General features: G+C 39.8%; 1 protein-coding gene across 1 annotated transcript; it reads left to right on the top strand.

The window, feature by feature from the left end:
- The first annotated feature begins 192 nt into the window (after positions 1 to 192).
- LOC114548371 (G-protein coupled receptor 26) lies at positions 193 to 6,871 on the top strand. The gene is made up of 3 exons (XM_028568279.1): positions 193 to 1,190; positions 2,069 to 2,182; positions 4,293 to 6,871. Exons 1-3 carry the CDS (start codon positions 520 to 522, stop codon positions 4,519 to 4,521), a joined length of 1,014 nt encoding a protein of 337 aa, XP_028424080.1. The 5' UTR covers positions 193 to 519; the 3' UTR covers positions 4,522 to 6,871.
- Positions 6,872 to 13,090: the final 6,219 nt, after the last annotated feature.

The raw sequence follows: 13,090 nt of genomic DNA, 5'->3' as shown, positions 1-13,090 counted from the left end.
TAAGCACATCAAGTGTGTCATTTACTGTTAAAACATTTTTTTATTCAAGCATAAATTTGGATTATGTGAAAGGATGAAACTCTTTCTAGTAGGAATCCCAACTTAATGTTATTTGTTTAAGAAAGAAGACAGGGGAGAGACCAAGTAGCCCACACACTGTGCAGTGTGTGCGGAAGGGTGATGCCTCGAGAGCGCATCACAGCACGACAAAACCCCACTGCAAGACGCAGTGCCAGAATAGAGCAGCTTTGGCACGAGAGCTGGTTTCCTGTAGTTGATAGGAGGAGAGGGGAGATCGTTTCTAAGAATCCCCAAACATACTTCTTATCATGCTGGAATCCGCATATTTGCTGGCTCGCGTACAGAGGCAATGTAGTGGAGAGAAAAAGGGGAACTCCACCGGTGGAGAGATCTGGGGATGCATGGACGCGGCTATGGGTGATTAATGCCATGTTGTAGCTGCACAACAAGACTGGATATGCGCACAAAAAGTGGGGATAAGTGAGTTTCGGGGCCCACATGATGGACACTGCGGAAGTGATTCTCTCTGTGCTGGTGGTTGTGATTATCTTAGTGTCGTTGCTGTCCAACGTCCTGGTGCTGATCTGCTTTCTGTACAACCCGGAGATCCGCAAGCAGGTCCCCGGTCTGTTCAACCTCAACCTCACCTTTTGCAACTTGTTGCTGACTGTGTCCAACATGCCGCTCACTTTGGTGGGACTTGTCAGTAAGGCTCAACCGGGAGGAGACGGCTTCTGCCAGATCGTGGGCTTCTTGGAGACCTTCCTATCCACCAACTCGATGCTGAGCATGGCAGCTCTGAGCATCGACAGGTGGATCGCGGTGGTGTTCCCCCTGAGGTACCACTCCAAAATGCGCCATAAAGACGCGGCTTTTGTGCTTGGGTACACGTGGGCACACTCCATGTCCTTCTCCACGGTGGCCACCTGCCTCTCCTGGGTGGGATACCACCGGTTTTACGCGTCCTGCACCCTGTTCAACCCGAGGGCGAGCAGTCGGACCCAGTTTGTTATCTTCACCGTCTTTTTCCACTCCTTCACCTTTCTCCTGTCTTTAATAGTGCTGTGTGTCACTTACCTCAAAGTGCTTAAAGTGGCAAGGTTTCACTGTAAGAGGATCGACGTTATTACAATGCAAACTTTGGTGCTGCTGGTGGATATACACCCCAGGTGAGCTCCTTGGACTTATTTTTCCTGTTGTATTGCTCCCGCATTAGGCACCTCTTATTACCCTTATACCAATCTGCACTGTTGACTCACATTTGGAAAGCAAATAAGGACATTTCAAGATTGTTCAGGATTTAGAAAATAAGAACAAACTGTACAAATCAACCAACTGATCAAAAAGGGAAAAAAATATATTTTCATTGGGAGCACTTAGTGTAGTTGGAGCCATCATTTCTTTTAATATTGATTTTAAAGCCTGATATGAGCAGTAAATGAGGCTTTGCCATCTTGTGTCTTCAGTATTCAGAGGGGGTGCACCATCTGATTCTATTCTATACCTTATATTCTATACCTTAGTGTGTGTGTGAGTGTGTGTTTGTGTTTGTGTTTGTGTGTGTGTGTGTGTGTGTGTGTGTGTGTGTGTGAGAGAGAGAGAGGGAGAGAGAGAGAGAGAGAGAGAGAGAGAGAGAGAGAGAGAGAGAAAAGAGAATGAGATCTATCCATGTAAGTTTGGCTACATACTGTCTTTGAGGTGCATGCTGGTGTTCCAACTCCGGCCTGTCTTTACTGACCATGTGATTAAATATTAGATGAAGTAGTGTATTATCATTACATCACAGCCTTAGTGCACTCAGGTTCACACGCAAAATGTTATGTAATTCCTAAAGTGGGGATCCTTACTTTGGCGTTACAGCAGTGTCTTTGGGATAGATCAATTATTTTACCTCAGTTTAGCTTCATACATATTTAACCCCTGCCCAACAGAAATAAAGCAGAAGTGCACCCACTAGCTGTCTTTTATGATATTTCTAGAGACACTTTGTGGTCTTCCCTCACTTTGTCTCACTGACATAAACCCACTTAACTCCCTGTGTTTCCAGTGTTCGCCAGCGTTGCTTGGAAGAGCAGAAGAGGAGACGACAAAGAGCGACAAGAAAGATCAGCACCTTCATCGGCACCTTCATGGTCTGCTTCGCTCCATATGTGATTACAAGGTGAGAGTCCCGTGCAGACCGGAGAGGGAAACCACACTGGCACACTGCGGCGTATGCAGCCCTTTTGTTCTGCTGGTATACCCCAAACCTCCCTCCTCTGCTGTCAAACCCCCCACCCACCCCCCTCCTCTGTCTGCCTCCTCTCTGCTCACTCTCCACACCGGCCACAGTTGGAAGATGAGATTGGCTGATCTTGTGATAAGTAATATGCCTCTGCTCTGCTGTTGCTGCTGCATTAGCACTTTTCTCCTCAAGTTCGTCGGGTGCATCAGTTAGTTAGGAAAACACTTGCATCCATCACTGAACAAAGAGAGGATGTGACATGAGGCTTTAGGGTGTGAGACACAAAAGTGATGTACGAGTGGACATGTGAGAAAAAATACAAATAAAACTGTTTGTACTTGAGACATTAGAATATCAAAAAATATAGTGTGCAGGGAGAGAAAAGACACCTAAGAAAGGCTAATTTGTTACCTCTATCAACAAATACAGACGCTGAACATGTTCTGTAAGAGGTTGGTAAGGGTTGGTTCTCTCAAATTACAATTTGTTTTTAATTTTTTTAATTTATTTTTTTCCACTGAAGAAATAGTCCCTGATTGTTCTAGGGATTATCCAAAGTAACAGGGACACGCTTTTTGGAAAATTATGCTGTTGAAAATTTCATTTTCAATGATGTCAGAACCTCAAAAGGAATTCTATTCACCTTCATTGTATTTGGTTTGAGGCAGACATCATCTACCCATGGGTACCAATAAGTCAGTAAGTCAAACATATCCGTGCCCCAAACCCATGCTACTACTGTTATTTTAATAAGAAAAGGGTTCCATAAATTACTACCCCCTATCTTATTTAAAATGTACCCCTGCTCAGAAGATGTTGGTGTGATGTAGATGGAGATTAGATGGTGTCTGGTAGGATATGAAATGATCCAGAAAGATTTATCTTGTAAACGTTGCCCATTAACATCTTTAATTAAAATCTCTCAGCATTTGGAAGAAGTAAGATGTTTTTTGAAATGAAACCAGGTTGTCATAAATAAAGTTAAGTCTTGAGTTGTGTTATCAGTTAACGGTCGGTAATGAATGACCATAGCAGCACTGTACATGCCCTCATTCCGCAAATGGCAGTTTACTAATTACAATCTGAATATATTACTCCAAAAGCTCCACCACTGCCTCTCTGATGCTCATTTGTTGTCAGGGTCATCAGGTGTATAGTAAAAGCCCCGCTGTGTGCTGTGGCAGCTGACTTAACCTTCTGTTCGCTCTGGTGGTGTGGAGTTTGTGGGCAAATGCCAGTGATGGCTGCCGGCCCCTGTAAGACCAGTGTTAATGTGCTGACAGAGCTTGAGTGTGGACAGAGTAATCATACAGAGTGCAAGCACGAGGATCAGCATTTTTTTAATACCATTTATGATACCACATATGGTAAAATGTTTTTATACTTGAGAAAAAATCTGCATGAAAGCACCCATTTTATGTCTTAATGAGCATGGCTGAGATCACTTTGAGATGCAAATAACAAGCAAAGCTCATTATGTGCCCCTTTAAATCAAATGTGCATTTTTTTCAAGTACAGAAGAGTATTTTTTTCCCCACACTGCTGAAAGAACTCACTGTCATGTGCCCTTTATGGTTAGCCTTCTGTCTAATACTGTACTCAGTAACAATCAGAGTTAATTGGCTTGTTTCCAGACACTCAATACTGCTTAGACAGGTCTGTTTTATTCTTCTGGCAGCTCTGCCTTTCCTTTTTCTGACATTTATGCTGCTGGTTGCAAATGAGAAATAAGATTAAAAAAAAGTTGCCTCACACACAATGTACATGCGTGAGAGAAAGAGGGGGACATTTTACATTTAGTTTTACTTGACAGCTGCCTACACTTTAACTTTAACTTAATAAGTACTTACTTAGATGACTCTAAAAAATAAACCGTAGTTCTTTTCATAACTAGTAAAGAAGCACTCTTCTCCCAATGATTAAAAAAATGTCTTATATTTACAAATATATTTCTATTTCTGAATAATAAGCTTAAGGCATGCAAGCCTTTTCCAGCATGTTGACTTGCCTCACCCTCTCACAACCCTCTCTTTATGCTTGCCTGCAGGATTGTGGAGTTATTTCCAGCAGTGCTTATCAACCCCCACTGGGGAATTGTCTCCAAGTGCTTAGCTTACAGCAAGGCAGCCTGCGACCCTTTTGTGTACTCCCTGCTCCGACACCAGTACAAGAAGACTTGCACTGACATCATCAACAGGCTGCTGAAGCGTAGCTCCTTGAATACATCCGGGCGCATGCACGAGAACCAAGTCAACAGCATAGCGCCTGCAGAGTGACAGATAGTGGATTGATACAGTCTGAGGGTTGACCCAGCAACTGTTAGGGAAATATCAGACTGATTTATCGTCGATGAAGAAGAGAACAAATATTGGATGTTTCCGTCCACGTCTGCTTGAATTTGGTCTGACATGCCAAAAAAAAACAAGGTCAAATCCCTGCACAGGAATACCACTGTGCTTTCATACTGAGTCCCCAGAGCAGCAGATCAGTGCAGTGAACTTGTGAGGACTTTTGGCAATTCGGCAGATTTCACATCCACCTGGAGAGACATATGTGCTCAGCCAAGAAGAACGGCCAGTTCATAGCCTCATTATTCCAACTAGCATAGCTTTCAGTCTGATGTAAGATGCAGTATATTGAGTTTGTTTTACATAACTGTAGTAAATGGTCATTATCTTAAAGAAAAAAAGGATAGGGAATGACTGTACTGTATGTCTGTTTTAGTCTGTGCCAAGTGTTTGCATGTGACAAGTTGATAGGTTCACACTGTATGTAGCACTGAAAACTAGCCTAACCAAAACTTGACAGTCCCCAAATTGTATCACAGATGAAAACATACAGCAGACAGTGCCGCTGCACAGTCCGGCTCAGGTTATTTCAGATATGATGGGGTTTAAGGTACTTTTATTTTTGTAGTACATTGCCTTGTAGTTTATAAGGGCCAATGAAGGGAAAAAAAGCAAGATTATGTATTTTTCTGTGTTTCATGTGCGTAAACACATTACCATTATTTGTGCTTTCAGCACCCATTTTGAAGGACCCGGCCAAGGAGAGTTCTAACAGGAAAAATAGGCCTTTAAACCGGCTGCCTTTGCTGTCACGACTGACATGTGCCCCTCAGGTTGTTTAGTCAAGTGGAGCGTGATTGACTGTACTTGGCCGGGTGTGTACTAGCAGAGAGGAGTAACCCGTGGAGACTGCTTCATGCTTTCTCACACATTTGGGAAAGATGGACAGGAAAGGACAATGTACATTATGTCTTTATTTTCATTAGCAGAGTGATCATATGGCGACTAATAACATTGTGTGATATTTAATGTCCATGACAGAAAAGCTAAAGAAATAGTCTCTGCTTTCGGTTTTATTTACAGTGTTTTTAAGAAAGATACTTGGAAACGTTTATGTTTTTTTTAATAAGATGGATATATAGAGGATAGCAATATCATCTTTTTACTCTCACTTTGAATATATACATATTCTGCAGTTTAGTAGTTTCCAGGCATTTCTTGAAGCCTAAGCCCAAGAGCCCTCTTGACTGACAAATTGTTATCTGACTCACTACATGTTGTACCTATTATATTCATTTTTGTTCTGTATCAGAAGACAGGCAGCTCTGTGTCAGAGGGCTTTTGACTGGGCTCCACTTGTTATAGAGTCAACATATTTTAGATAGAGGCGCTTCAATGCCTTAGTTCAGAAAACAGAGAATACGGAATATTGCAAAAGTTTAAGTTCTTGATGGATTTGGATGCACAATGTGTTTAGACGGTACATGAACAGGGCCAACAGTGAGATACTATATGTATCACACAGTGCCAAAATTATTAATGATGCCCAGTGAGCCAAATATTAGTAGTTGCAGTTCATTTTCTTCTGAAAACATAAGAAAAGATAGATAAAAAAAAAACTTTATGTAATTACTAATTGATACACATATGATTTTATTTTGTGTTTGGATTTATGATAATACGGAGGAGAAATGGTTGTCTTGGATATAATGCAGTGAAGCACTGTATGATACTCCAAGACAACCAATGCCTTAAATTCTGTAATATATGGTGGTTTAGAGTTATACCATTCACAATAGCATATGGATATCTTATAACAATATAGAGTCAATCATTGCCTTATTCACTTCTGTTCATTAACACATACTCTTCTAGAATCTATATTTCTGTACCTTAAATTCTGCTTTCAATGGTAATTTATGTTTTGCACTGATGTAGAGTAGTTATTTTTGTCATACACGATGGTTATTGGTGAAAAACAAGCTAAAAGAACATAATATGTTGACAGATTTAGATAAATGACAACGTGAAAAGTATTTTTGTGTCTTTTTGATATATGTAAATGTGATTTATGACGACACTGTATTTGTTTGAGTGTTACAGAATGTGCAGCTTCACATGCAAATTATGTTTGAATTGTTGTTGAGAAGTGACAATGACTTGAGTGTAATATACCTCATTGTGTTATGGTGACTGACTTGACTGCCTGAAGTGTTTTGTAATGTACATTCAAATTTATTAAACCACTGGCTCGATGCTGCTGCTACAGATGGCTAAGATGATAAACAGTTGATGTGATGGCAGGTGATCATGATGACGATGACTGCTGTTTGCATCTGTTGAGGATATTTCGTATTGATGGTGATTGTTATTGTAATTTTTGTGAAGATGAGGAGGATGAGTTTTTCAGATGTTGACCATAATGATTAAACTGTAAACTTTACCAAAGTGGTCTGGTACTGTTGTGCAAGTTTTTTTTCTTCACCAAATGGGAGGCAGAGAAACTCCACAGAAACACTGTTCCAACCTCTGTTCCCCCAGCATCTTTTATTATTATTTTTTTAAATAGTGAAAAAAACAGCATGTTTGGATTGTCTCCACATGGCTCTCACAGACCCTATCCCAATACGTGAAATATCTACGTTTTTTCATGCCACATGCACTAACGTGCAACATTACAACACACAAAGGGAGTGTGACTAGGTGGACTTGCGTATTTGTTATACGTCAAAGGCAAACACACAAAATGCCTTTACCTGGAAACATGATTGACAATGCAGTTCCGTTGAGAGGAAATATTATTTTTAGGAGCCAGGGCTGATTTATTTTTTTATTTTATTTGATTGGTTTATTTGATAGGGACCATGCATATTTATAAACATTGTTGTATAAAAACACCATGTAAATATGCTAGAATTAGTAAAAATTCCTACTTTTCATCTGCAGTCCCTAGGCAGGTGACATAGGACTAACATAGAGACAGCCAGCAGTCATACAGCACTCATTCACTATAAATTAAAAGGCACACATAATGGTGACATATACATTGACAAAACAAACACAAACAAAACAAAACAAAAATACATGATGACAAAGACATTATTCATCCACCTCTATACTGCATTCAATTTAACAGTGAAAGTGTATGGGTGCTGAAATGTGTGACAGTTAAAAGCGAGTGCATCTCTGGTTTTCTTAAAACATCGTGTCATTTTAATAAAGATTAAAAAACAATTATTTTGTTCGTATTCAGCAACTGCATCACTCATGATGCTTTGACAGATTGCCATTGGTTAAAAACAAACAAGAAAAAAAGATAGCTTAACCACGCACAAAGTTGGCGAAGAGTGGCAACTGTTTGCCTGCATCGCAACCATGGTCTAGTGATAAATCAGTGCCGTAATCATGTCTTAAAGAAACAATGGGAGGGCTTGACAAGAGTGATATGACGTTCAGCTTTATCCACAGCAATTCAGACTGTTTCCACCTGCAATCAGTCTGAGCCAGAGGGAAGCCATTTTTCTGTTCACACCACAGCGCAGGTCGTAATGAAACAACATCAGCGGCTGGCTGAGTTAGCCTCATCTGAAATTCTGTACACCGATTCACTCTCCAGGAGCTAGTGATTATTTTCAGGTGGCACTGACCGTAACACATGGCGCCTGAGTGAGACATAACCACAACTCAAAGTGAAAAGTGGACACCTCGCTTTGCACAACAACGTTTGTTGTTTTTCTCTTCATAACCCTTTGACTTGGGTCCAGGAATCAAAAGAAGTTAACTTCAAAGCTCTGAAAGTCTGAATCTCTAGTCCATTTGTTGTCTGAAATCCGTATAAAGCTACTCTCCAGTAAAGTGGCACACTGAAGATTAATTTTCCTCTTAAATGTGTGAATGTATAATGACACATTTATCCAGTCATTGGTGAAAAAAAAACTACTAAAAAAGGTACTTGGAAAACCACAAAAAAAACTTAAAAAAAAATAGAGGGTTTGAAAACACTAGTTATAGCAAAGATTTAATGTTGTGTTTGTTGGCTTTTTGTTCATATAAATATAAAAGACTCGAATGAAGACTATGAAGGCTTTGTTTCATCCAAAATTATAAAAAAAAACAACAAACCTCATCTTGGCTTTTGCCTCAACATCTGAATGACATGTGTCCGAATCACTGTGCTTCCTGTATCAAAAAACAAACGGTATGTGGTGCTCATTGTTTCTCGCTATGCTTTCTGTTTGTCTGTGTGTACACACTGTGCAGTAATGAAATATGTGTGGCTGCTGCTCTCATGTGTCATACTGTACTTCCACCAAGAAGGTTAATTTGTTTGGTTTTCTTTGGTTTTTGCTCGAACAACATTTTATAATGAAATTAGATGGAAGTTGAAGTGGTTAGTTTATGGGGCAGATTAGGGCCCAGTACTTTTTGAGGGCACTGTACTGTTTGGTACACCAAATAATTCACTCAAATAAAATGGTGAACAGCTAATATTGTGCACTAAAAATTAAAAAGGGAGTGATTTTGGACACAGCCATTTTTCATAGACATTTTGACACACAATTAAAAGCCTAAATGAAGGCTTAATTTCCATAAGGTGTTCCAATTTCAGGTCCTGATATTGTGCATACTGGCTCAGTGATAAGCTTACTGGAACACCTAAATGGAACAGGGCCTTTATTATGTGACAATCATTTATGAAAAGAGTTATACCTGTGCTTTTTTTGTTTGTTTTTTGATAAGCCATGCCATAAAACGGGTATATTGGAGTTTAAAAATACCAAAACTGCTCTCTGAGCACAAGTCTAATTAGAGGTGATAACTCAAAACACCTGAGTTTTCAGCAGAGGGCTAATCAGCTACAATGCAGAGAGCAAATACCTGTGTGAGCGCGCAAGGCTGTGGCTTAAGGCTGTGGCTTAAGGCTGTTTTATGCTTTTGCGTCAACTCCCCACTAGGGCTTTGACTCCGAACTTATTCAAATATAATTTGAATATTTAAAAAAGTCGTAGTCGTTAAGACTAAAAAAGCGCTATATAAATACAGTCCATTTACAATTACATTTACTTTAGTCAAGTATCGTGCACCATATATCAGCTGTGAGGGATCTTAAACAATATGATGGTGTTTCACCAAAGCATTTGCACTTGTAATTAATGAATATGCTATGAAGATAAGTCATAGTAATACCCGTTACCATACTTTTTGCCAACTAAATGTTACCTACAAAACCTCTCACGTAGCAGCACTATCACATTTTACTAGCTTCTGTGTGCAGCAGCTGTGTGTGATGACTCTGCTGGTGGGTGGAGTTGGTTTGCTCATTTTCCTAAACCTGTAACATCTGTGCTGGGGCTGCTCCAGTTTAAAAGGACTGTCTCATGCTGCAGTCACCTCTTTTCTAAGTTTTATTCACTCATACTTGTGAACACACTGCTGATCTGTGCCCCATTTGCACACCTTATGGTTTGGTTAACTATTATTATATTCCATTCTCCCATTTAGTTTTTTTGAGCAAGGTGGTAACAGCAAATAATCATGCTTTTGTCATTATGATTTGTTGTAGAGTTTCATCAAGCACTTGCAGATTCACGGAGCAAGCAAATATTGATCTTGAGACATTTAGAAATTGTGTCTTAAAATACTTTTTTTTTTGGAAATGTGATGATATTTAACACTGTCTTGCTAACTCTTTAAATGAGCATCTCCTTAACTTGGTTCACACATAGTAAATGATAATTCTGGTTTATTCCAGGCTGGGTCTTATCCTTTTAGCCATGCTAGCAGTGCGGCCCTGGGGATGTGTCGGCCTGTCGGACGGATGGTCCACCACCTTTGATCCAGACTGAAATAACTTAACAACTATTTGATGGATTGCCATGAAATTTTGTACTGACATTCTTAGTCCCTGGAGGATAAAGTCTAAGGACTTTGATGATCTTCTCGACTCTGCCTCTAGTGCCACCATGAGGTGGACGTTTGTTGTGCATGGACTGCCATGAAATGGTTGTACTTTGTGAAATAGCGTTAAAAGCGTAACTCTAGCCAAAATGCAACCTAGGGTCTTTTTGTGAATGTACACAAAAGCATTGACAACATTGTTTGTGTACCCAGAGTTCACTAAAAAAAAGGTTTTGAACAACTCACCGTAGCTCTTGTTGTTTCCGGCCGCTACCACCTTGGCATTCAAAACGAGTCGATATCCGAATGCGCATGAACGTACTTCATATGAGGCTTGTCAATGCTTTCGTTAAGGTGTAAAGCCCCTGGTGATACTTCGAGCAGTTTCATGTTGTGTCGAGCCTTCTTAGTGTTTTAAAAATAGCTATTTTGAGGATAGCATAAAAGTGCCCCTATCACTCCCATTCAAAAGGCCATTTGACCGAAAAACGAAAATACAGTAAATCTTAAAAGTGGCGATTCCGTCCCTAAATATGCTTTTAAACGAAAGTTTGACTCGGGTACATTCACAAAAAGACCCTAGGTTGCATTTTGGCGAGAGTTATGCTTTAAATGGACTGCCATGAAATGGTTGTACTTTGTGAAATAGTGTTAAGTGCATGGACTGCCATGAAATGGCTGGACTTTGTGTTGAGTGCTAACTAGCGAGCAAAATCTAACACAGTATTATGTGTGTAAACTTTGTGATTACAAAAATAACATAACTTTTAACGACCATCCCTCTCTTTACTGATCTGGTTGCCGTCTTTGATGTCCATCAAGCCAACAGAGAGTCTAATCTGTTTCAGAGGCTCGGGAGCAGCAGTGGGGAGAGAGGTTAGATCTGGTTTACCAACGCTGCATGGCAACTCACTCCTGTGATGTCCAGGCCGCCACTATTAACACTTCAAAGGCTGGACCGACTTCTGAAGAGGCATTGGCCTTTTAACTGCTGGCAAAGTCAGTGGGTGCCTGTGTCTTCCCACACAACTACATTATGACAGCTGCAAGCCACAGCGGCTACACTGCACACCCTGCACACTGAGCCGCCCCCTCCCCCCATCCCACCACGATCCACACCCACCTTAACTCACAGGGATTGTCTGCTTGCCATATGGCAGAAGTCTGAATCTCAATTTGTCTTACTAAGTTCTTATTATTAATGCTGCCTCACCAGCAGGTCTCTCAAGTAAGTAGTAAATAGTATGGTAATGATGTCACAGTTTGCATGCCAACATGTGACATCATGTAGCAACATGTAGTGACTTTTTGAGTAGGCGTAAGCTGCTTTCCATAAAAATAGTTGCCACCACTGCTCCTGGTTGTGTGTGTGTTGATGTAGCATAATAAATGTTAGTTCGCCACAGTATTCCAGTCATTTTTAGGTTACACTTTACTTGAAGGTATCTACATAAGAGTGACATGACACTGTCATGAACGTGTCATAAATATTATAAACAAGTCATAAACTTGTATGACATAACGCTTCTTTTAGTAAGTGTCATTCGGTTTTTGTCATGACAAGTTATGGTTAGGGTTAGGGTTAGAGTTAGGGTTAGGGTTCATGTGTCATGTTACGCTTATGTAGATACCTTCAAGTAAAGTGTTACCCATTTTTACAAACATTCAGCAGTTTTCTCATTGAGTCTCATAGCTTGCTATAGTTTGTCAGATCATACAGGACTGAAATGCGGAGATGAAAGTTTGGGGTGGGCAAATTTAAAATCAAACCTTTGTAACAGCAGTTCCTCTGTTTCACATTCAAAGTCACTGATTATGGTATAGAACTGCAAAAAGCTTTGCAATATGTCCTATACTCTCCAGTGCTCTGAGATGCTGACTCTCTGTTCAAATACCAAGGAAATAAGAGGTTGAGGTCTTTCTATAATTGCATGTTGGCGAGAGAGAAGGTAGGCTGGTGGTGTTGTCAGAATAAGCCAGTGATCCATAAAAGCCCCAGCAGAGCTCTGATAATTAGAGCCTTTCCACCTCGACACTCCGAAGATACGATCTCCCTATACTACAGGAATCAGATGTGAGGATGCTTAAAATTAACCACAGTGATTACAACTAAGTTATTGGAATTAAATCATGTTTATTTTCCCATCAGGGAAGTTCAATCAAGCAGGAGTGAATGTAAATGCTGAGTTAATTTGAATATTATTCATACAACATTCTATTAAATCACTCCTGCAAATTTAACTTTGTTTATCAATGTATAGCCTCTCTTCAATTCCTTGTCCTTTCGATGTGAAATATAAAAAGAAATATAAAACGTGTAGGAGAGAAAAGAAAAATGTGTTTATGAAAGAATTTATAGATTATATTTTTGGCTCCAGATCTGTAGATGTTTCAATATGTGTTGTTTAATTCACGTTTAATTTGCTTCTACTTTTATATTTTTTTCCATTTCAATTTGATATCTTTGTTTTTTTTATACATTAGTTAACCATTGTGCACTGTTTAACAGATTTTCTAGATTGCCACATTAATTGGAATTGAAAGTGTACAAACTGAAAGCTGTTTTCTCTACAATTTATACCAAACTACATAGCTCTCTTTCCGGGGGAACCTTTTGGAAATGATTAGAAAATTACGGAACCATAAAATAAAGCACTAT

Source organism: Perca flavescens, chromosome 21 (assembly GCF_004354835.1).
Source record: "Perca flavescens isolate YP-PL-M2 chromosome 21, PFLA_1.0, whole genome shotgun sequence".
NCBI classification, from domain to species: Eukaryota; Metazoa; Chordata; class Actinopteri; order Perciformes; family Percidae; genus Perca; species Perca flavescens.
Note: the sequence above shows the minus strand (reverse complement) of the source record. Positions and strands in the feature narration are given on the sequence as shown.